The sequence below is a fragment of the Anolis sagrei genome, chromosome 1, assembly GCF_037176765.1.
Source record: "Anolis sagrei isolate rAnoSag1 chromosome 1, rAnoSag1.mat, whole genome shotgun sequence".
NCBI lineage: Eukaryota > Metazoa > Chordata > Lepidosauria > Squamata > Dactyloidae > Anolis > Anolis sagrei.
Genome location: NC_090021.1, coordinates 5143762 through 5169183, shown reverse-complemented (window position 1 = coordinate 5169183; position 25422 = coordinate 5143762). Strand labels below are relative to the sequence as shown.

Here is a 25422-nt window from a genome sequence, read left to right as displayed (position 1 = left end):
AGAGTAGTACAGCGCAAGGGCAGATGTCTTCACTGTGTCTGGTTGTGATCCCCAGGTTGTGCCAGTCAGCTTTCGTATGATGTTGTTTCTAGTGCCCACTTTTTGCTTGATGTTCAGGCAGTGCTTCTTGTAGGTCAGAGGACGGTCCAGAGTGACTCCCAGGTATTTGGGTGTGTTGCAATGCTCCAGTGGGATTCCTTCCCAGGTAATAATCCTCAGAGCTCGGGATGCTTGTCTGTTCTTGAGATGAAAGGCACATGTCTGTGTTTTAGATGGGTTGGGGATCAGTTGGTTTTCCCTGTAGTAGGCAGTAAGAGCACCTAGAGCTTCGGAGAGCTTCTGTTCAACCATCTCAAAGCTCCCTGCTTGAGTGGTGATGGCACGATCATCAGCATAGATGAAGCTCTCTGTCCCTTCTGGCAGTGGCTGGTCATTTGTGTAGACGTTGAACATGGATGGAGCAAGCATGCTCCCCTGAGGCAGGCCGTTCTTCTGCTTCCGCCATCTGCTTCTCTGGCCCTGAAACTCAACAAAGAAGCTCCTGTTTTGTAGCAGGTTTCCTATGAGGCGGGTGAGGTGGTAGTGCCCTTTGTGATACTATACATTTCTCTCAGGAGGAGGCAGAGGGCAGCACCTTCCCTGCAGCCAAGACAGCCTGGCAGGAGAGAGAAGGAAGGAGGAAAGCCCCGAGGGGGAGGGAGGGAGGGAGGGAGCTGTGGCCACGCCCCCTCGCGTCATAGATGCGCGTCGTCACCCAGGCCACGCCCCCTCGCAGCCGCCATTTCTGGGAGGAAGACAAGGCATGAAGACGGAGAAGGTGAGGAGGGTTTGTGAGAGGAGTCTCCCTTCCTTCCTCCTCTGTTTCCCACCCAGGAGCCATTCCGGCCTCTCCCCAGAGGACAAAGGCAGGCTGAGGCGGGCCAGGAATGAGGCCTTGGTAGCCTCTTTGGCCTCCTTTGTGCGCCAGGCAGGCCTAAGCCGGGAGGGAGGCCTTCCTTCCTTTCCCAACTCATCCGCGGCCTCCTCCTCCTCTTTCCTGAGGGATTCCTTCCTTCCTTCCTCCCTGGAGGACAGGCCCAGAGAGAGAGAGGGAGAGAGGCCCAGGCCCTTCTGGAGTGACTCTCCTCCTCTCAAAGCCTGCCTTCAGCTTCCCACCCACTTCAGAGCACGGGTTTCCAACTCTGTCCCTTGTGTATTGTCGAAGGCTTTCATGGCCAGAATCCATGGGTTGTAGGTTTTTCCGGGCTGTATGGCCATGTTCTGGAGGCAATTTTTTCTCCTGACGTTTCGCCTGCATCTGTGGCAAGCATCCTCAGAGGTAGTGAGGTCTGTTAGAACTGGGAAAATTGGGTTTATATATCTGTGGAATGACCAGGGTGGGAAAAAGGACTTTTGTTTGCTGGGGCTAACTGTGAATGTTTCAGCTGATCACCTTCATTAGCATTCAATGGCTTGGAAGCGCCTGGGGGGAATCTTTTGTTGAGGGTGATTTCATGTGCCACAAGAGGCATGTGGACAATTTCAACAGAAAGGAAGAAACCATGAAAATGAACAAAATCTGGCTACCAATATTAAAAAACTCAAGAATTACAGCAGCAAAACAACAAAGAGGAAACAGGTTTGCTGCTGTAATTCTTGAGTTTTTTAATACTGGTAGCCAGATTTTGTTCATTTTCATGGTTTCTTCCTTTCTGTTGAAATTGTCCACATGCCTCTTGTGGATTTCAGTGGCTTCTCTGTGTAGCCTGGCATGGTGGCTGTGAGAGTGGTCCAGCACTTTTGTGTTCTCCAATAATATGCTGTGTCCAGGTTGGTTCACCAGGTGCTCTGCTACGGCTGATTTCTCTGGTTGGAGTAGTTTGCATTGGCTTTCTTGTTCCTTGATGCGTGTCTGGGCAATACTGCGTTTGGTGGTCCCTATGTAGACTTGTCCACAGCTGCATGGTACACGGTAAACTCCTGCAGAGGTTTATTTATTTCTCGTGTCAGGGCAGCCAGTCAAATATATTACATTTCTAACAGAACAAAGCAAACAAACAGAGAAAATACAAACTGTGTGAGTTTGGTAGTTGATTAAATGTCCTTTGACCAGTATCTGGCCACTTGGAGTGCCTCTGGTGTTGCTGCAAGAAGGTCCTCCCTTGTGCATGTGGCAGGGCTCAGGTTGCATTGCATCAGGTGGCCAGTGGTTTGCTCTTCTCCGCACTCGCATGTCGAGGATTCCACTTTGTGGCCCCATTTCTGAAGGTTGGCTCTGCATCTCGTGGTGCCAGAGCGCAGTCTGTTCAGCGCCTTCCAAGTCGCCCAGTCCTCTGTGTGCTCCTGCAGAGGTGAGTGGATCCCTCTTTTCTTTTGCTGAACGTAGCATTTGTTGGATTTTCTTGGTGGGTCTGTAAGTGGTTTGTACGTCCCTTGTGTTTTGATCTCTGTTCTGTGTATATTTGAATATTTGTATATTTGAATTCAAATATATATTTGTTATATATATTTGTTATATATTATTCAAATATATATTTGTATATTTGAATATGTCTTTTCTAGAAACACCTTTTAATATACATCTTTTATAGAAGTACATTTTTACTATGTATATTTTATGGAATTTTTGTGATGTTGATATCAAGTGTGCCTCAGGGAGGAAGGAAGCAGTTCTTCTCGGGATGATGATGATGGGAATCCCTTCACAGGCAGACCTGATGGGAGTGAGAGTGTTTCCCATGAAATGCAAACAAAAAAAGAAGTTAACAAGAAAGAAATGGGTTCCCGAAGGCCCACAAGACAGGCAGGTCCACTCTTACCAAAGTAGGACAACACCAAGCGTATTCTTCACAGCTTGTACAAGATACAATACACCAAAATCTACAATAAACATCAGGATGTTGGGTTCACAATACTCAACAATTATATGTTTATTGTCGATTTTTGTGTGTTGTATCATGTACAAGCTGTGAAATATATGCTTCGTATTGTTCTACTTTGGTAATAGTGGAACTACCTGTGTGCCTCATGCAACGCAATGCAGCCAGAGGCTTGGCTTGACCCTGGGAGGGATGCCAGGCAGAAAGCAAGGACGGGGCTGGGATGATGCCCGTCTCTCAGCACCTTTGGTTAAGAGGAGATAACGCTAGGCAAAGGCAATCTTTTTGAAAGTTTTAAAACATTATATATATACACACACATACATATTTTTATATTATGAGTAATTATGGCTAAGCAAGCAACAAGAACGGACAAACAAAATGACATTTAGTGGGCCACTAAATTGGCCTTTTTTAGTTGTTATTGTATTAATTGAATGTTTTTAACTATTGTGGTTATTGCTGTTATGTATTTTATTTGTTGAATTATTGGCATCAAATTGTGCCAGTTGTAAGCCGCCCTGAGTCCCCCCAAGGGGATTGAGAAGGGCGGGGTAGAAGTGCCCTAAATAAATAAATAAATTACAAATAGATGGAAAGTCTACTTCAACTGGGTGAAAAATGGGGGAGCCAACGATCACATCAAACAAAAAATACAAAGACATCACCAGTCACTGGATCTGCTTGTTGTTGTTCATTCGTTCAGTCGTCTCCGACTCTTCGTGACCTCGTGGACCAGCCCACGCCAGAGCTCCCTGTCGGCCGTCACCACCCCCAGCTCCTTCAAGGTCAGTCCAGTCACTTCAAGGATGCCATCCATCCATCTTGCCCTAGGTCGGCCCCTCTTCCTTTTGCCTTCCACTTTCCCCAGCATAATTGTTTTCTCTAGGCTTTGCTGTCTCCTCATGATGTGGCCAAAGTACTTCAACTTTGTCTCTAGTATCCTTCCCTCCAGTGAGCAGTCGGGCTTTCTTTCCTGGAGGATGGACTGGTTGGATCTTCTCGCAGTCCAAGGCACTCTCAGCACTTTCCTCCAGCACCACAGCTCAAAAGCATCTCTCTTCCTTCGCTCAGCCTTCCCTATGGTCCAGCTCTCACATCCGTAGGTTACTACAGGGAATACCATGGCTTTGACTAGGCGGATCTTTGTTGCCAGTCTGATGTCTCTACTCTTTACTATTTTATCGAGACTGGACATTGCTCTCCTCCCAAGAAGTAAGCGTCTTCTGATTTCCTGGCCACAGTCTGCATCTGCAGTAATCTTTGCACCTAGAAATACAAAGTCTGTCACGGCCTCCACATTTTCTCCCTCTATTTTCCAGTTGTCAATCATTCTTGTTGCCATAATCTTGGTTTTTTTGACGTTCAGCTGCAACCCGGCTTTTGCGCTTTCTTCTTTCACCTTGATTAGAAGGCTCCTCAGCTCCTCCTCGCTTTCGGCCATCAGAGTGGTGTCATCTGCATATCTGAGGTTGTTAATGTTTCTTCCAGCAATCTGGATCTGCAAGATTAGTAAAAATATACTGTGATTGAGGATGGAAGGGAGGAAAAAAATATAAATATATTTATCAAGATATAACATATATATTGCAGTGTAAACTAGCATAATGCCATTAATGTTTGTTGAATTACTTGGGATTTACGCTTGTAACATTTGGAATATGGTTTGCTGATTTGTGTTTATACCATAATAAAATATGGTTTTAAAATACATACATACGTATGTGTGTTTATATATATATATATATATATATATATATATATATATATATATATATATGGTGGCACTGTGGGTTACACCGCTGAGCTGCTGAACTTGCCAATCGAAAGGTCGCAGGTTCGGATTTGGGGAGCGGCATGAGTTCCTGCTGTTACCCCAGTTTCTGTCAATCTAGCAGTTCAAAAACATTCAAATGTGAGTCGATCAATAGGTACCACTCCAGGTGGGAAGGTAACGGCGCTCCATGTAGTCATGCCGGCCACATGACCTTGGAGGTGTCTACCGACAATGCTGGCTCTGATATAACCCAAAAACCTCTGGACGAATTGACACCAAATTTGGACACAAGACACCTAACAGGCCAACAAGTGACTCACTCATAAAAACACTGAAAAACAGCAGAAGAGACTTAAGAGCCAAAAAATAAAAAAATGCATTACAAAGCATGCACAATACCACATATATATATACGCAAACACACATAAATATACGCAAATAGGTTGTTGTAGGTTGATTAGCATTTGATGGCCTGGCAGTGCCTGGGGCAATCTTTTGTTGAGAGGTGATTAGATGTCCCTGATTGTTTCCACTCTGTTGTTTTGCTGTTGTAATTTTGGAGTATTTTTTTAATACTGTTAGCCAGATTTTGTTCATTTTCCTGGTTTCCTCCTTTCTGTTGAAATTGTCCACATGCTTGTGGATTTCAATGGCTTCTCTGTGTAGTCTGACATGGTGGTTGTGAGAATGGTCCAGCATTTCTGTGTTTGCAAATAAAATGCTGTGTCCAGGTTGGTTCACCAGGTGCTCTGCTATGGTTGGAGTAGTCTGCAGTGCCTTTCATGTTCCTTGATTCGTGTTTGGGCCATGCTGCTGCATTTGGTGGTCCCTGTGTAGACTTGTCCATAGCTGCATGGTACACGGTAGACTCCTGCAGAAGCGAGAGGATCCCTCTTGTCCTTTGCTGAACGGAGCATTTGTTGGATTGTCTTGGTGGGTCTGTAGATAATTTGTATGTTCTGTTTCCTCATCAGCTTCCCCCTGCGGTCAGTAGTCCCCTTGATGTCTGCCAAGAACACTTTTCCTCTGGGTGGATCTTCGTCTTGACTCTCGTGGCTTCTTCTCAGTGGTCTTGCAGTTCTTCTGATGTCTGAGGTGGAGTCTCCATTGGCCTGGAGAACCCAGTTGAGGTGGTTCATGTCATGCGCTAGCATGAGAAGCATGCGGATTGACTCTAGCCCAGTTAACAGTGTGTGATGAATTGGCTCTTAAAAGAAAAAATACATGAGACGTTGACTTCAAGTAGAAAAGAAAATATTGTTGTATTGGCAGCATACAAAATAAAGTAGCAGGATTACTGTTTCCACAAATGTAACATAAAACAATATCTTCTGAGAGATATCACCACTCAGCTGAGATAAGCAGGAATCCTTGTCCTCTTCTCAAGGCTGTGTCTTCACAGGACATCTGCAGCATAGTCCCCGACAGAACGGCATAGAAGCAAACACGCACAATGGCAAACACGCACAATGGCATTAAGGCACAATGGCAAAAAACTAAACACACAGTAGCTATCTTTATACACATGAAAATAATACTCTCAATTAACTCTTCAATTAACTAAAACAGCTGTAGCACAAACAGCTACAGTACCTTACAGTAAGTTAAAGGTATAGCACAAATAACATTGATCCTTACAACAACTTAGATAAAGTACGTTGCAACCTCTTAGTAGCAACATGCCCCTTCACTTTATCTAAGTTACATTATTTACAAATTTTGTTTTAATTCTACTAGGCCTAACATTCTGGTTGCTTCACCATGCTTAGCTGCCGTTAGAGGTTTTGTAAAAATATCTGCCAAGTTATCTTCAGACCTACAATAAACCATTTTGATAAATCCTTCCTTGATTAAGGTTCTTATATTTTGATACTTCACTGCTATGTATTTTGTTGTATTCTTTAAACTTTCGCTTTCTGACATAGCTATACACGTTTGAGAATCGTCATACACAGTAATAGGCAATTTACATTCTACACCTAAATCATCAAATAACTGTTTAATCCAAAGTAACTCATTTGCAGCTTGAGACAACGCTGCATATTCTGCTTCAGCCGTAGAAACTGCAACAGTTGTTTGCTTTCTGGACCTCCAGCAGATGGGAGATTTTCCATGTAGCACTATGTATCCACTTATAGATTTTCTATCTTTTTCATCAGCAAAAGAACTGTCGGTGTACATTACCAGTTCTTTGTCAGCCTCTTTAGAAAAACACAAACAATAATTAGCAGTTCCTTTTAAATATCTAATCAATCTTTTTAATGCTAGCCAGTCACTTATAGTTGGTTTTGATACTTTCCTACTAAGTAAACTCACTGCATATGCAATATCTGGCCGAGACCAATTTGCAATGTGCAAAAGACTTCCAACAAAAGAATGATATAACTTTGTGTTTTTTAGTTCTCTTGTGTCTTCCATTCTTAAGAAATCTCCTGTTAAAGGAGTTTTAACAGCATTAGCATCTTGTAAACCTGCTTTGGTTACAAGGTCTAAAATTTTCCTTGTTTGATTTAGAAATATCACCCCTTCATTGTTTACTACTTCGATGCCTAAATAATGTTTCAAACATCCCAAATCTTTTAGCCTAAAATGTTTTGACAAATACGTATATACAGTTTGTATTTTAGAGTCAGTTTGTGCGGCTATACATAGATCATCTACATAAATTAACACAATTATCTTATCTTTGCCTTCACCTAATGTATAAACACATGCATCGGCCACACTTTGTTTAAATCCTAATTTCAGCAATACTTCATGTATACACTGGTTCCACCTCCGGGCCGATTGTTTCAATCCATACAATGCTTTCCGAAGCCGACAAACCTTTCCTACTTGAATTTCGTATCCAGGCGCTTGCCTCATATATATCTCCTCATTAATTGTGGCATTTAAATACGCTGTTTCAAAATCAAAATGTTTTAACTTAAATCCTTCTTGCTCAGCTAAAGCAATTATAATTCTCATTGATTCAGCTTTTGCTGTAGGGGCAAAGGTGTTATCATAATTTACGAATTGCTTTTGCGCAAATCCTTGAGCTACTAGCCTAGCTTTATATTTACAACTTCCATCGGGTAATAGTTTCTTCCTAAAAACCCATCTGCACCCAATAACTGGCTTATCTATTGGAACATCAACAATATCAAACACTTCTAAATTTAGCAAAGATTCAAATTCATCATCCATTGCCTTTTTCCAATTTCTTTGTTCTTCTGGACTACAATTATTTAAATCCTGAAAGGTTTCAGGTTCCATTTCTGGTTGACCAGTCATTACCCCCTGGACCACAAACCTATCTGGAGGTACACCTTTGTTAGATCTTTGTGACCTTCTTGGTATTACAATTTGCTCCTCAGCATCAGCTTCCTGTAAACTTAATTCAGGCTCTTCTTTTATATCATCCTCACTTTGTTCCTCAATGTGTTTTTCAGACTCAGATTTTAAATCTATCTTTGATGGCGTATGTTCCTTTAAATGAAAAAACACTTCACTATTCTGATGAACATGTTCCCAACCTGTATTCTTTTCAAAGTTTGCACTTCTTGAAATCACAATCTTATTATTGTCTTTAATAAAACGATACCCCTTGGTATCATCCTGGTAACCAAGAAAACGTAGTCTCTGCCATTTTTTCTGACCTTTTGTTCTAGTTTGTCTAGGTACCAGCACATTAGCATAGCTTCCAAATATTCTAAGATGTTTTAGAACTGGCCTTTTCTTATGCAACAAATAATATGGAGTATTATTTACACATGAACTCCAACTTCTATTTAAGATATATGTAGCAGTGGAAATTGCTTCTGCCCAATACCTATTAGACATTTTCGCATCTGCTAACATGCAGTCTTTCATAGTTTTCAAAACACCTATTTTTCTTTCTGCCACACCATTCTCAGCAGGTGAATATGGGTTTGTTTTATAGTGTCTAATTCCTCTCTTTCTTAACCAGTCTTGAAATTGTGTCCCCATAAATTCTCCACCCTGATCAGTCCTTAAACATGATACCTTAAAAGGAAATCTTCTCTCAATCATGGCTACCCACTCTTTGAATTTACTGAAAGCTTGAAACTTTGATTTCAAAATAATACAATAAGTGAATCGTGAAAAATCATCCACTAACACAAATATAAATTTTGCATTTCCAAGTGAAAGAGGAAATGGTCCTGCTAAATCAGCGTGAACTAATTCAAATGGTCTGGTAGTTGTGTTTAAACTTTTCTTAGGTATTGGATGTGCCTTTACTTTTGCTTTAGAGCACACAGCACAGTCTAAATACCTTTGACATGGCTTTACCTCTAAATCAGTCACTTTTGATAATTTTTGTAGATAATTAAAGTTCACGTGACCAAAAACTCTATGCAAGTAATGAATACAATCATTATGTATAGGTTTGTTATTTACACAAGAAACATTAGGTGAACTATCTTTGTTACTCATCACATATACTTTGTTAACTAATTTACCTTTGGCACATAACTTATTTTCTTTCCATACAGTACACCCAGAACTATTAAGTTTGATGTCATATCCTTGCAGACACAAACTTGATGCACTCAATAAACAAAAATCAAGTTTTTCAACCAACATAACATTATCTAAATATCTTCCTAAACTAGGAACAAATGCTGAGCCTACAAGTTTGCACTCAGCTAATGATCCATCTGCTAAAGTAACATGATTAATATCTGGTTTTTTAGTGTCCTTTAACAATTTTAAGTTATTAACACAATGCTCTGCACACCCAGAGTCAAGTAACCACGTGGCCTCATCATACTTAGCCTTTGATAACACAGTCATTACATCAGCATTTCTTCCCCTTGCATTTCTGTCATGCCACCCAAGGTTCCTCTTCATTTCTTCTTTCTTCTTCTTCTTCTTGGGACAGGCCTTGACAAGATGGTTTACATCTCCACAATTGTAGCACCGCCTTACGTTACAAACAGCAGGGTTCTTTCTGCATCCAACCCCTTCACAAGCTGCATTTTCTGAAATGATGTTTGTTTCTTTAAGAAACTGCTTTCTTCTTTCTTCCTCAAGAAGCCTTGCAGAAACCAAATCCAAGGTTAACTGTGCTTCAGGCACACTCTGCATACTGAACACAAAATTGTCCCAACTAGAGTCCAAAGAAGATAACAAAATGAAAGCTTTATGGGTTTCGGTAAACACCATTTGTCTATTTTCCAACTCCATCAACAAATGCCTGAGCTTTTGCAAATGCTCAGTTATGTTGTCACCCCTTTTTAGCTTCAAATTATAAAGCTGCCGGGTCAAAATAATTTTTATGCCAGAAGTTTCAGTTTGATAAACTTCCTTTAACTTCTGCCAACAGTCTGCTGCAGATATAGTGTCCCTTAAGTAAATTAATTGCCCGTCCTCAACAGCGAGAAAAATGCTTGCCCTGGCAATTCGGTCTTGCTTTTTTACCTCTTCACTCGAAGCTTCTGTGGGTGGGGTTTCAACCACAGTCCACAAATCTTCTCTTATGAGAAAACTCTTCATTTTCACATTCCAAGCCATGTAATTGTCAGCATTTAAACGCTCAAATGGTAAGCTTGCCATATGATGAGCCATAGCTGCTTACTTTTCTATTTAAGCACAAAACACACACACAAAAAAAAAACTCTCCCAAAGTCTCAGAGTTATGGGCTTTGGAGTCCTTATGCCGCTATGCTGGGCCCATAACCTATGTCATGCGCTAGCATGAGAAGCATGCGGATTGACTCTAGCCCAGTTAACAGTGTGTGATGAATTGGCTCTTAAAAGAAAAAATACATGAGACGTTGACTTCAAGTAGAAAAGAAAATATTGTTGTATTGGCAGCATACAAAATAAAGTAGCAGGATTACTGTTTCCACAAATGTAACATAAAACAATATCTTCTGAGAGATATCACCACTCAGCTGAGATAAGCAGGAATCCTTGTCCTCTTCTCAAGGCTGTGTCTTCACAGGACATCTGCAGCATAGTCCCCGACAGAACGGCATAGAAGCAAACACGCACAATGGCAAACACGCACAATGGCATTAAGGCACAATGGCAAAAAACTAAACACACAGTAGCTATCTTTATACACATGAAAATAATACTCTCAATTAACTCTTCAATTAACTAAAACAGCTGTAGCACAAACAGCTACAGTACCTTACAGTAAGTTAAAGGTATAGCACAAATAACATTGATCCTTACAACAACTTAGATAAAGTACGTTGCAACCTCTTAGTAGCAACATGCCCCTTCACTTTATCTAAGTTACATTATTTACAAATTTTGTTTTAATTCTACTAGGCCTAACATTCTGGTTGCTTCACCATGCTTAGCTGCCGTTAGAGGTTTTGTAAAAATATCTGCCAAGTTATCTTCAGACCTACAATAAACCATTTTGATAAATCCTTCCTTGATTAAGGTTCTTATATTTTGATACTTCACTGCTATGTATTTTGTTGTATTCTTTAAACTTTCGCTTTCTGACATAGCTATACACGTTTGAGAATCGTCATACACAGTAATAGGCAATTTACATTCTACACCTAAATCATCAAATAACTGTTTAATCCAAAGTAACTCATTTGCAGCTTGAGACAACGCTGCATATTCTGCTTCAGCCGTAGAAACTGCAACAGTTGTTTGCTTTCTGGACCTCCAGCAGATGGGAGATTTTCCATGTAGCACTATGTATCCACTTATAGATTTTCTATCTTTTTCATCAGCAAAAGAACTGTCGGTGTACATTACCAGTTCTTTGTCAGCCTCTTTAGAAAAACACAAACAATAATTAGCAGTTCCTTTTAAATATCTAATCAATCTTTTTAATGCTAGCCAGTCACTTATAGTTGGTTTTGATACTTTCCTACTAAGTAAACTCACTGCATATGCAATATCTGGCCGAGACCAATTTGCAATGTGCAAAAGACTTCCAACAAAAGAATGATATAACTTTGTGTTTTTTAGTTCTCTTGTGTCTTCCATTCTTAAGAAATCTCCTGTTAAAGGAGTTTTAACAGCATTAGCATCTTGTAAACCTGCTTTGGTTACAAGGTCTAAAATTTTCCTTGTTTGATTTAGAAATATCACCCCTTCATTGTTTACTACTTCGATGCCTAAATAATGTTTCAAACATCCCAAATCTTTTAGCCTAAAATGTTTTGACAAATACGTATATACAGTTTGTATTTTAGAGTCAGTTTGTGCGGCTATACATAGATCATCTACATAAATTAACACAATTATCTTATCTTTGCCTTCACCTAATGTATAAACACATGCATCGGCCACACTTTGTTTAAATCCTAATTTCAGCAATACTTCATGTATACACTGGTTCCACCTCCGGGCCGATTGTTTCAATCCATACAATGCTTTCCGAAGCCGACAAACCTTTCCTACTTGAATTTCGTATCCAGGCGCTTGCCTCATATATATCTCCTCATTAATTGTGGCATTTAAATACGCTGTTTCAAAATCAAAATGTTTTAACTTAAATCCTTCTTGCTCAGCTAAAGCAATTATAATTCTCATTGATTCAGCTTTTGCTGTAGGGGCAAAGGTGTTATCATAATTTACGAATTGCTTTTGCGCAAATCCTTGAGCTACTAGCCTAGCTTTATATTTACAACTTCCATCGGGTAATAGTTTCTTCCTAAAAACCCATCTGCACCCAATCACTGGCTTATCTATAGGAACATCAACAATATCAAGCACTTCTAAATTTAGCAAAGATTCAAATTCATCGTCCATTGCCTTTTTCCAATTTCTTTGTTCTTCTGGACTACAATTATTTAAATCCTGAAAGGTTTCAGGTTCCATTTCTGGTTGACCAGTCATTACCCCCTGGACCACAAACCTATCTGGAGGTACACCTTTGTTAGATCTTTGTGACCTTCTTGGTATTACAATTTGCTCCTCAGCATCAGCTTCCTGTAAACTTAATTCAGGCTCTTCTTTTATATCATCCTCACTTTGTTCCTCAATGTGTTTTTCAGACTCAGATTTTAAATCTATCTTTGATGGCATATGTTCCTTTAAATGAAAAAACACTTCACTATTCTGATGAACATGTTCCCAACCTGTATTCTTTTCAAAGTTTGCACTTCTTGAAATCACAATTTTATTATTGTCTTTAATAAAACGATACCCCTTGGTATCATCCTGGTAACCAAGAAAACGTAGTCTCTGCCATTTTTTCTGACCTTTTGTTCTAGTTTGTCTAGGTACCAGCACATTAGCATAGCTTCCAAATACTCTAAGATGTTTTAGAACTGGCCTTTTCTTATGCAACAAATAATATGGAGTATTATTTACACATGAACTCCAACTTCTATTTAAGATATATGTAGCAGTGGAAATTGCTTCTGCCCAATACCTATTAGACATTTTCGCATCTACTAACATGCAGTCTTTCATAGTTTTCAAAACACCTATTTTTCTTTCTGCCACACCATTCTCAGCAGGTGAATATGGGTTTGTTTTATGGTGTCTAATTCCTCTCTTTCTTAACCAGTCTTGAAATTGTGTCCCCATAAATTCTCCACCACAATCAGTCCTTAAACATGATACCTTAAAAGGAAATCTTCTCTCAATCATGGCTACCCACTCTTTGAATTTACTGAAAGCTTGAAACTTTGATTTCAAAATAATACAATAAGTGAATTGTGAAAAATCATCCACTAACACAAATATAAATTTTGCATTTCCAAGTGAAAGAGGAAATGGTCCTGCTAAATCAGCGTGAACTAATTCAAATGGTCTGGTAGTTGTGTTTAAACTTTTCTTAGGTATTGGATGTGCCTTTACTTTTGCTTTAGAGCACACAGCACAGTCTAAATACCTTTGACATGGCTTTACCTCTAAATCAGTCACTTTTGATAATTTTTGTAGATAATTAAAGTTCACGTGACCAAAAACTCTATGCAAGTAATGAATACAATCATTATGTATAGGTTTGTTATTTACACAGGAAACATTTGGTGAACTATCTTTGTTACTCATCACATATACTTTGTTAACTAATTTACCTTTGGCACATAACTTATTTTCTTTCCATACAGTACACCCAGAACTATTAAGTTTGATGTCATATCCTTGCAGACACAAACTTGATGCACTTAATAAACAAAAATCAAGTTTTTCAACCAACATAACATTATCTAAATATCTTCCTAAATTAGGAACAAATGCTGAACCTACAAGCTTGCACTCAGCTAATGATCCATCTGCTAAAGTAACATGATTAATATCTGGCTTTTTAGTGTCCTTTAACAATTTTAAGTTATTAACACAATGCTCTGCACACCCAGAGTCAAGTAACCATGTGGCCTCATCATACCTAGCCTTTGATAACACAGTCATTACATCAGCATTTCTTCCCCTTGCATTTCTGTCATGCCACCCAGGGTTCCTCTTCATTTCTTCTTTCTTCTTCTTCTTCTTGGGACAGGCCTTGACAAGATGGTTTACATCTCCACAATTGTAGCACCGCCTTACGTTACACACAGCAGGGTTCTTTCTGCATCCAACCCCTTCACAAACTGCATTTTCTGAAATGGTGTTTGTTTCTTTAAGAAACTGCTTTCTTCTTTCTTCCTCAAGAAGCCTTGCAGAAACCAAATCCAAGGTTAACTGTGCTTCAGGCACACTCTGCATACTGAACACAAAATTGTCCCAACTAGAGTCCAAAGAAGATAACAAAATGAAAGCTTTATGTGTTTCGGTAAACACCATTTGTCTATTTTCCAACTCCATCAACAAATGCCTGAGCTTTTGCAAATGCTCAGTTATGTTGTCACCTCTTTTCAGCTTCAAATTATAGAGCTGCCGGGTCAAAATAATTTTTATGCCAGATGTTTCAGTTTCATAAACTTCCTTTAACTTCTGCCAACAGTCTGCTGCAGATATAGTGTCCCTTAAGTAAATTAATTGCCCGTCCTCAACGGCGAGAAAAATGCTCGCCCTGGCAATTCGGTCTTGCTTTTTTACCTCTTCACTCGAAGCTTCTGTGGGTGGGGTTTCAACCACAGTCCACAAATCTTCTCTTATGAGAAAACTCTTCATTTTCACATTCCAAGCCATGTAATTGTCAGCATTTAAACGCTCAAATGGTAAGCTTGCCATATGATGAGCCATAGCTGCTTACTTTTCTATTTAAGCACAAAAACACACACAAAAAAAACCTCTCCCAAAGTCTCAGAGTTATGGGCTTTGGAGTCCTTATGCCGCTATGCTGGGCCCATAACCTATGTCATGCGCTAGCATGAGAAGCATGCGGATTGACTCTAGCCCAGTTAACAGTGTGTGAAGAATTGGCTCATAAAAGAAAAAATACATGAGACGTTGACTTCAAGTAGAAAAGAAAATATTGTTGTATTGGCAGCATACAAAATAAAGTAGCAGGATTACGGTTTCCACAAAAGTAACATAAAACAATATCTTCTGAGAGATATCACCACTCAGCTGAGATAAGCAGGAATCCTTGTCCTCTTCTCAAGGCTGTGTCTTCACAGGACATCTGCAGCATAGTCCCCGACAGAACGGCACAGAGGCATAGATAAACGCACACTGGCAAACATGCACAATGGCATTAAGGCACAATGGCAAAAAACTAACACACAGTAGCTATCTTTATACACATAAAAATAATACTCTCAATTAACTCTTCAATTAACTGAAACAGCTGTAGGACAAACAGCCTTGAACCTTACAGTAAGTTAAAGGTATAGCACAAACAACATTGATCCTTACAACAACTTAGATAAAGTACATTGCAACCTCTTAGTAGCAACAAACCAAACCACTCTTGCTGCCCAGACCCATGGGGCCCTCCCTGCCTACTTCCCACACCCATGCTGCCTTCGCTCCCCATGCCCAAGGTGGCCTCTCTGCCCACAACCCACTCCCAAGTCGCTTTCCCAAGCTGCTCTCCCTGCCCACTCCCCACACCCAAGGCGGACTCAGTGCCCACTCCCCACAACCAAGCTGCCCTCCCTGCCCAGACCATGGGGCCCTCCCTGCTCATTCCTCACACACAAGCTGCATTCCCAAGCTGCCTCCCTACCCAGTTCCCACACCCAAGGCACCCTCTCTGCTCACTTCTCTTCACCCAAGGCCTCACTCTTGGGTGTTCCTTCCTGTGTGCTGGTGCGGGGCTTGCATGTGGGGGAAGGGAGGCCAGGCAGGCCCTCCTGGGGTTCCCCCCCCTCCCCACTCCTGATCATTTCAGTTGTTATTTCCATGTGTTCCATTTTGTTCTGTGAGAATTTTTCTTCGAACTCCTTTATCCACCCAGCGTTTTTGTTGTAATTCTTATTATTTTTCCAGAGTTCTTTCCAAAACTTAGTTGTTGCAGTTTTCTCAGCCTTTATGACTACTGTGTCTGTTCTTTGGTTCAGACTCTGGTAGAGCCATCTGTGGTCTGATTGAAACAGTTGATTTTGTCTGTACTGGATGATTCTGGCGTCCTATCTTTCAGTTTTTCTGGCTGTTGCTGTAATTTGTTCTTTCACAATTTCCAAAGCTTCTTCAATTTTTCTGGTGTTCAGCCAGTACTTTCTGATCAGATACAGCTTGATTTTGTCATTCTTCAGTTTCTTCTTCTTCATATTTTTCTGGTTACTTGCACCTGATCGTAGATTCTTGATTTTCAACTCTAACCTGACCTTCCATTTTGGTTTTCCGGTCGATTTCCTTGGAAGCTGCATTGGTTGTTGGAGCCCAAGCTCTTCTGTTACTATCCCTGCTGTACTGTAGGCAAACTGATTTGATTATTCAATGGATGTTATTTGGACAGTAGAAAGTAATGTATTCACATCCTTCACGAGAGGCGCCAGGTGTCTCTTAGGCACTGTTTTGAAAGTTGGGAGTCGCTTTCTTACTGCATTCGAAACAGCATGTGCCATGATTTTATCCTTGAGCTCTTGTTGTCTTACTGTCAATGTACCTGGTAGTTCAACAAGTGCTTCAAGTGCTGGTTCTTCAAATTCTTGCAAAAGCTGCACATTTTCTTCTGGTTCAGTCTGTTCCAGAGTTCCAGGTGTTGCTGGAGTCTCTGCTACTGTCTGTGCTGTGACCTGATGGTCATTTGCTTTGCAGATTTTCTGAATTTCTTCGAGTTCACTGAACACTTTGTTTCTGATTATGAATCTTGGTTGATCAGCCAGTCGGGCTTCAGTTATCTGTGAGTCAGGATATTCTTGTCTCCACAACCGATGCATCCTTTTTTGGTAGCCACGCTTTTGAGGTTCTGATTTGTAATAGCATTTCATAACTGGGCAGTTTTCTGGCATTGTATATTTCTGCCGCTTCTGTGATCGTTCATTTGTATTTTGATTCTGTAGCTCTCTTGTTGATGGATGTCCAGAATCTGCAGCTTCCACCGTGGTCTTTTTTATCTTGGGCGTTGACCGAGCCAGTATAGACTTCGTTTTGGTTTGCTTCTCCATAGTGCTAATGGGTTAGGTGCTCTTGGTTCCACTCCTCAGCTGAGACCTCTCTGGCTTGGTTGGACCTGCTGGTAGTTAAACTACGGCCAGCACAGCTCTCAGCCTCCTTGGAGCAGTTAAGCCCCCACCACGACAAGGTGGCACCCATCGGGGGGAATTATTATTATTATTATTATTATTATTATTATTATATTTATACCCTGCTTTATCTTGCCAAAGGGAGGTAAATATTAGGAGTCCCCCTTATCATTCATTCGTTTTGTTCTCCATCCTTTCTTTTCATTTCTTCTTTCTGGATTCCCTTCTTGCTTAAGAATCAGTGGTTGCCTTTGTTGGCATCTGTGTATGTGCTTGAGACCCTGATGTCTGCATTTCTTGGTATTCCCATTTTCAACATGACCCATGAAGGGAAAAGGGGGAAATCTTGCAGGTAAAGAAGGTTTCTGGCTGTCATCACTGATCTTTTGCTTCTTTCTTCACCAGGGAAATGAGGACTCTGTGGAGCCAACTCTTGGGTGCAGTAAGGAAACCATTAATATAGGAAAAAGGAAGGAATAATCTCAAGGTGACGATCTTGCTGATTCTTGACTTCACTTACAGATGAGAAAGGAAAAAAGTAGTGCCAAGTATTTGTACTGCAATATCACTGTTGAAATGGAGGAGAAAGCATTTAAATGCCTGGAATGTGGAAAGAGTTTTACTCGGAGGGATCATCTGCAGCAACATGAAAGGACTCACACTGGAGAGAGGCCCTATAAGTGTCTGGAATGTGGACAGAGCTTCACTCATAGTTCAAGTCTACGTTCACATCAAAGGATTCACACTGGGGAGAAACCCTATGTATGCCTGGAGTGTGGAAAGAGTTTTACTCAGAGACCTCATCTGCAGCAACATGAAAGGACTCACACTGGGGAGAAGCCCTATAAGTGCCTGGAATGTGGACAGAGCTTCACTCATAGATCAAATCTACGTTCACATCAAAGGACTCACACTGGGGAGAAACCTTATGCATGCCTGGAGTGTGGAAAGAGCTTCAGTGAGAATGGAAGACTACACAGGCACCAAAGGACTCACACTGGGGAGAAACCCTATAAATGCCTGGAGTGTGGACAAAGCTTCCCTAGTAGTTCACATCTACGTTCTCATCAAAGAACTCACACTGGGGAGAAACCCTATACATGCCTGGAATGTGGAAAGAGCTTCGGTGAGAATGGAACACTACGTGTGCATCAAAGGACTCACACTGGGGAGAAACCCTATACATGCCTGGAGTGTGGAAAGAGCTTCAGTGAGAACGGACATTTACGTGTGCATCAAAGGACTCATACTGGGGAGAAACCCTATACATGCCTCGAGTGTGGAAAAAGCTTCACTCACAGTAGTACTCTACGCTTGCATCAAAGGACTCATACTGGGGAAAAACCCTATACATGCCTGGAGTGTGGAAAGAGCTTTATTAAGAATGCCAATCTACGTTTACATCAAAGGACTCACACTGGGGAGAAACCCTATTCATGCCTGGAGTGTGGGCAGACCTTCACTCAGAGTTCAGGTCTACGTTCACATCAAAGGACTCACACTGGGGAGAAACCCTATACATGCCTGGAATGTGGGCAGACCTTCACTCAGAGTTCAGGTCTACGTTCACATCAAAGGACTCACACTGGGGAGAAACCCTATACATGCTTGGAGTGTGGAAAAAGCTTCAGTGAGAATGGAAGTCTCCGTTCGCATCAAAGGACTCACACTTGGGAGAAACCCTATAAATGCCTGGAGTGTGGACAGAGCTTCAGTAAGAATGGAAGTCTACGTGTGCATCAAAGGACTCACATTGGGGAGAAACACTATAAATGCCTGGAGTGTGGTGTGAGCTTCAGTAAGAATGGAAGTCTATGTGCGCATCAAAGGACTCACACTGGGGAGAAACCATATACGTGCCTTGAGTGAGGGTTTCACTGAAAGTGGACTTCTACTTTCACATCAAATTACTCACGCTGGGGAAAAACCCTATAAATGCCCGGATGTGGATAAAGATTTACTCGCAATTCATGTTTGCATCAAAGGATCCACGCTAGGGAGAAACTCTAGAACTGCATGGAGTGTGGAAAGAGCTTTACTCATAATTCAACTCTGAGTTTGTATCGAAGGACTCACACTGGGGAGAAACCCTATACATGCCTGGAGAGTGGACAGGGCTTCACTCATGGTGGAAATCTAGGTTCACTTCAAAGGACTCCCATTGGGGAGAAACCATGTGCTATGCATGCTTGGAGTGTGAACAGAGCTTCACTCATAATCCAGGTGTACTTGTGCATCAAAGGACTCACACTGGGGAGAAACCCCATAAATACCTGGAGTGTGGACAGAGCATCACTGATAATTCAAGCTGAAACCAACCCCTTATAAGATTTTTAATAGAAGTATAAATAATTATATAGAAATACTTGTTTAATATACTCTCTACTATATAAACAATTCTTGTGTAGTTTCCTCTATAGCAGATCCAGATTTTATTTGATTGTATCAATAGATTTTATTTTCTCAATTAATTTAGGTCATTATTGTGCAAATAACAAAAGTTGTAACCAAACCTACACTTGAACACACCAGCGTTCCCCTTCTGTAGTGATTACACCTCTCTAAATGTTTCTAAACAGAGGCTGCAGAGCCTTCCATGGGTGCGTTGACTGTGCCTTTCTGGCTAGTTGAAGGGGGCTGGACTAAATACTATTTGGGGGTCCCGTACAATCCCAGTGAAGTATAGACTGCCTACTTATTTATTTACAGTATTTTTATTCTGCCCTTCTCACCTCGCAGGGGACTCAGGGTGGATTACAATGTCCATATACAGTGCAAACATTCAATGCCATAGACACACAACATATATAAACAGATATACAGAGGCCATTTAACATTCCAGCTTTCATGAGGGTATTCTGGCCACCAAGGGAACTGTTGCTTCACCGTCCATTTGAGAAGCTGATGGAGTACTACCTCATTCTTTGCTTGCTTGCTGGAGTTTTTATGGCGTCGTAAATTAGTTAAATTAGCCTCCCGGCATAAGCGGTTCCTAAATTTCCTACTTGACAGATGCAACTGTCTTTCGGGCTGGCAAGGTCAACAGCAAGCTAGACAAATGGTCAGGAGCTCACTCTGACCCGGGCTGGCTTCGAACATTTTGACAGTAGAGATCTTAATGCAGCTGATTCCCAACCAGCTGCGCCACAGTCTTGGTCCAAGGAGTCTGGAGTCAATTCTGGAGGGGTTTGAGCTGCGGTTGCATGGCTGTCTGTTGGGAGGGCTTTAACTGTGCCTTCCTGCCTAGCTGATAACTGCAGCAAGCACCATTTATCTTCAGAGATGGTAAGAAGTCATTATCCCACACAAAAAGAATGACTGATGAACGTCTGCGAACGATCAGAGATGGACAGAGTGACTCTGCTGATTCAAGGGAAACCTTTGAGCATCTTCAAGAAAGATTGGGACTTGTTTATCACTTTTTCACAACAACAACAACAGGAGCAAATGTCAGTTAGTTGGTTTTATGAATTTAGAAGAGTGTTGTCAAAAGCAGAAGTGGACTTACATAGGATTATCTAAGGGGAATCGAATAATGAGGGATACAATCAATTCAGTGTGAAGTTCTTACGTTTAGACCCAAGTCTGTTTGTTGATTTGTTCGTTAGAATACTTTGTGTATCTATATAGGTGTGTCTTATTGGTGTGTTGTTTTTTAAATTGTATTGGGTTGTGTTGGCCACTCAGTGTATTATATAATTTGAGCATATATGTATTACTGTGTTGTTTCTCTTTTTCCTAATTAAAAATGTGTTTGCGAAAAGGGGATTTAGAAGGGTCAGAATATCAGAGACTGGAAAGGCAGATACAGCTGGGGTTTAAGACATCATTGAAGTTCTTTTGGATAGCGTTGTCTTTTCATTTTAAATAAGTTTTTATTTAGTGAATTAATTGCATACAGAATATGAGAAAGAAAAACATTTCTTTCCTCCTCCAGCAACCTCCAGGATCCAAAGTGGAAGAACTGCTGAGCGGCCTGTATCTCTCTGTATGTCTTGTATGTCAAAAACGCCACTGAATGCTTGCCGTGTATGTGTGCGTTGCTATCCGCCCTGAGTGCCCTTCGGAGTGAGAAGGACGGAATATAAATGCTGTAAAGAAATAAGTAAAGATAATCAGATACACATAATGCATGTATGATTAATGACTTTTGGAATGGCCCCAGATCACAACTATGGATGGCGTAATTTTAATAATGAAATCTTTTTTCATTTTAATTATTTTAAAATCATAAAATAATGATTTTAATGAAATGCAAAGATACAGAATGGGGGACAATGCCTGGCTTGAGAGCAGTACGTGTGAAAAAGATCTTGGAGTCCTCGTGGACAACAAGTTAAACATGAGCCAACAATGTGATGTGGCGGCAAAAAAAGCCAATGGGATTTTGGCCTGCATCAAGAGGAGCCTAGTGTCTAGATCTAGGGAAGTAATGCTACCCCTCTATTCTGCTTTGGTTAGACCACGCCTGGAATATTGTGTCCAATTCTGGGCACCACAATTCAAGAGAGATATTGACAAGCTGGAATGTGTCCAGAGGAGGGCGACTCAAATGATCAAGGGTCTGGAGAACAAGCCCTATGAGGAGCGGCTTAGGGAACTGGGCATGTTTAGCCTGAAGAAGAGAAGGCTGAGAGGAGATATGATAGCCATGTATAAATATGTGAGAGGAAGCCACAGGGAGGAGGGAGCAAGCTTGTTTTCTGCTTCCCTGGAGACTAGGACGCAATGGAACAATGGCTTCAAACTACAAGAGAGGAGATTCCATCTGAACATGAGGAAGAACTTCCTGACTGTGAGAGCCGTTCAGCAGTGGAACTCTCTGCCCCGGAGTGTGGTGGAGGCTCCTTCTTTGGAAGCTTTTAAGCAGAGGCTGGATGGCCATCTGTAAGGGGTGATTTGAATGCAATATTCCTGCTTCTTGGCAGAATGGGGTTGGACTGGATGGCCCAGGAGGTCTCTTCCAACTCTTTGATTCTATGATTCTAATAATGATTATAATGTTTATATATATGTTTTAATGTGCATTTTAACTCAAATTTAATTATTTAAATGTTAACTTGAATGTATTTAATTGTTGTTCTCTAAAGGCATCAAATAGTTGCCATTTGTAAAGCCGCCTTGAGTCTCCTTCGGGGCAGAGAAAGGGGGGATAGAAATAAACACATAAATAAAACATGCCATTCTGCCGAATCCCCCACTCATGGGACCCCCACTGCCACCGAGTATGAAACTAATGTCACAAAAACCCACCCTTATCCTGCATTAATAAACTCCCTTTGTGACAACACCAAAATCTAGTTTTTCTCTTCTCTCTCGATCTCCAAATGCAAGCCTCCATTTCTTAACAAAATCTTCCTTCTTTCCTCCCCGTATGTCGTGGGATAGTTTGGCCTTTGGGAGATATTCCCATACTTCTTTCTCTCCAGTCCTTTAGCAATCGCTCTTTTTCTCCTTTCCAAGATTTTGCTATTATCCTTTTGTTGGATTATCTTCTAGGTTGTATTCTAATACGTCCCTATATAATCTGGAAACAAATCCCTTATTCTTCTCTAAAATATTCTCCTATTCCAATTTTCTTTTAGTGAATCCTACTTTATTATCTTTTTAAAATATATAATTGGTGGTAGCGAAACCACCAATAGGTAAAAGGAAGAGGGGCCGACCAAGGGCAAGATGGGTGGATGGCATCCTTGAAGTGACTGGACTGACCTTGAAGGAGTTGGGGGTGGTGACGGCCGACAGGGAGCTCTGGCATGGGATGGTCCACGAGGTCACGAAGAGTCGGAGACGACTGAATGAATGAACAACAACAGCGAAACCAATCATTCTTCCCTAACTTTGATGTATTTAACGTTGCTTCCAGAAGTCATATACATAATAGTTTTTTTACTCTTATGGGATGTTTATGGAAAACTTTATTAATGCCATCTTGTCCATTCCATAAATATGCATGCCAGCCAAATCTTAGGTCATATCCCTCCAGGTTGAGTAAAGCTCAATTTTCTACTCTTACCCCTTCCTTTAGCCAGCTGAAGCCTAGCGCTTTCTAATAATACCTAACTCATTTTGAAAGCATTGTGCTTCCAGACTATAACCGAAGTGGAGAAAGCGAGCCTTGGATTGCGGCTCTGGAGACCAGGGGCTGAATCTCCGCTTGGCCACGAAGTCCACTGGGTGACCTTGGCTGTGTCACGCTCTCTCAGCCTCAGAACAAAGCCAGGGCAAGCAGATTTTGAACAATGTATTGTCGAAGGCTTTCAAGGCCGGAATCACTGGGTTGTTGTGTGTTTCCTAATCTTGCCCCTTCCTTTAGCCAGCTGAAGCCTCCCACTTCGTATTCATACTTCATGTCTGGCAGCGCTAAGCCCCTCTCTCTTGGGCATCTATTAGGTTCTTGTCAGCAATGCTAGCTTTTTCCCCATTCCATATAAATTTAGTCAAATCCTTCCCCCAATGTTTGAAAATTCTCCCTCCTTTAAATATTAGTAGATTTTGGAATAAAACAGCATTTTGAGTAAGATAATCATGTTTATCACCGCTATTCTCCCCACCCAAGTTAATTGAATTCTTTGCCATCTTTTCAAATTTTCTTCAATTTTCTTCCACATCTTTTCATAATTATTTTGAAAGATGTACAGCTGAGTGAACAGACGTGTTTTCTTTACTTCTGTAAATAGTATATAGTTTGTAGTTTAGTATTTGCAATAAAGAAACCACTCTAGGCTTTGGAGTTGATCCAAGGAAGCATGGTGAATTTATTTTCCTTGTGCTTTCCAAGCAGAGGCTGGAGTGTCAAGAACTATTGGGGTAAGAAAGAGAGGTAATTTATCTCAATAAATCAACAGTTATTTTTGTTGGTTAGCCATAATCCTCAAATATGTAACTTTCGTGGCTTCCTTACCAGCTGAAAAATTCTCTAATATATTGATATTGCTTTTTGACAGAATTTTAATTAAGAACATGAGCTTCTCTTTATTCATCTTAAATCCTTCCACATTCTCATACTCATTAATCATTTCCATCAAGCTTTATTTTCTCTCCTTTAATACAGCTGTCTTCCTTAATGCTAATATTTAATATTTCTAACATCTATATGGAAAGGAAAAGTGACAAAGGGCGTATTGTTTTCTGCCTATATGTGGGTCGCATGGGTCCGAGTTTGATTTTAATTTTTATGTTTCAGTTATTAAATACGAGGGTTATCTGAAAAGTAAAGTCACAAGGCATGTAGCTCTTACGGGGAATTTTGATGTGAGAAACTGGTATCAATGCCGTGTAGCGAGAAGCCAGTGCCAGTCGTCAGTAGTTCATCCACTGGCATTGTGGTGAAGGTCAGAGATGAGCGTCCTTATTCCGTTTCCCTCCAAGTGTGAAGTCTGTGCTTTTTGAGGGATATTTGGAAAGTAAGGTTACAATATTTTTTTAAAATACAAAGAATGGATATAGTTAAATAAAAGTTAGATGGATTATAGCATAGGTATTACATTATTTTTGTACACAATCGCCATGCGCTTCAATACGTTTTGTCATCTACGGGACGGGTTTTTGATGCCTGTGTCATAGAAATCTCCCGCCACCTTTTTCAGCCAGGTCATCAGTCACAACGGACAGCTGCCCATTTCTGTCTTCATTGTGAATTTCCGTCCTTCCGCAGTTGGAATTCTGTACCCATTTTGCCACATGCCCTCCTGACATTACGTCCTCTCCATAAAATTAAACGATCTCGTGATGATTTTTATTTTTAAAATATCTTGTAACCTTATTTTCCAGGCCAGGCAGACCCAGAATGGGGGTGGACCACGTGGAGTTGTTATGATGGCTCTTCTGGGACCTTGGCCACCCCTCCCTCCCTCCCTCCCTCCCTCTCTCTCTCCTCCTGAGTGTTGAGCCTGGGAATGATCCCTAGTCTGGACTTGGGAGCTGCTTGAGCCTCCCAATGGAGAAGGGAGGGCAGCACCTTCCCTGCAGACAAGGAAGCCTGGCAGGAGAGAGAAGGAAAGAAGGAAGGAAGGAAGGAAGGAAGGAAGGAAGGAAGGAGAGAAGCCAAGAGTGGGAGGGAGGGAGGGCCCCCCTCCAGGGGACTCAGGCCAGGCAGACCCAGAATGGTGGTGGACCACGTGGTGTTGTTATGATGGCTGTTCTGGGACCTTGGCCACCCCTCCCTCCCTCCCTCCCTCTCTCTCTCTCCTCCTGAGTGTTGAGCCTGGGAATGATCCCTAGTCTGGGCTTGGGAGCTGCTTGAGCCTCCCAATGGAGAAGGGAGGGCAGCACCTTC

At 41.2% G+C, this 25422-nt stretch overlaps 1 protein-coding gene across 1 annotated transcript; it reads left to right on the top strand.

Moving 5' to 3' along the window:
• Positions 1-760: 760 nt before the first annotated feature.
• LOC137094767 (zinc finger protein 135-like) lies at positions 761-20804 on the top strand. The gene is made up of 2 exons (XM_067460930.1): positions 761-817; positions 17550-20804. The coding sequence occupies exon 2, from the start codon at positions 17667-17669 to the stop codon at positions 19011-19013; it is 1347 nt and encodes a 448-aa protein (XP_067317031.1). The 5' UTR covers positions 761-817; positions 17550-17666; the 3' UTR covers positions 19014-20804.
• Positions 20805-25422: the final 4618 nt, after the last annotated feature.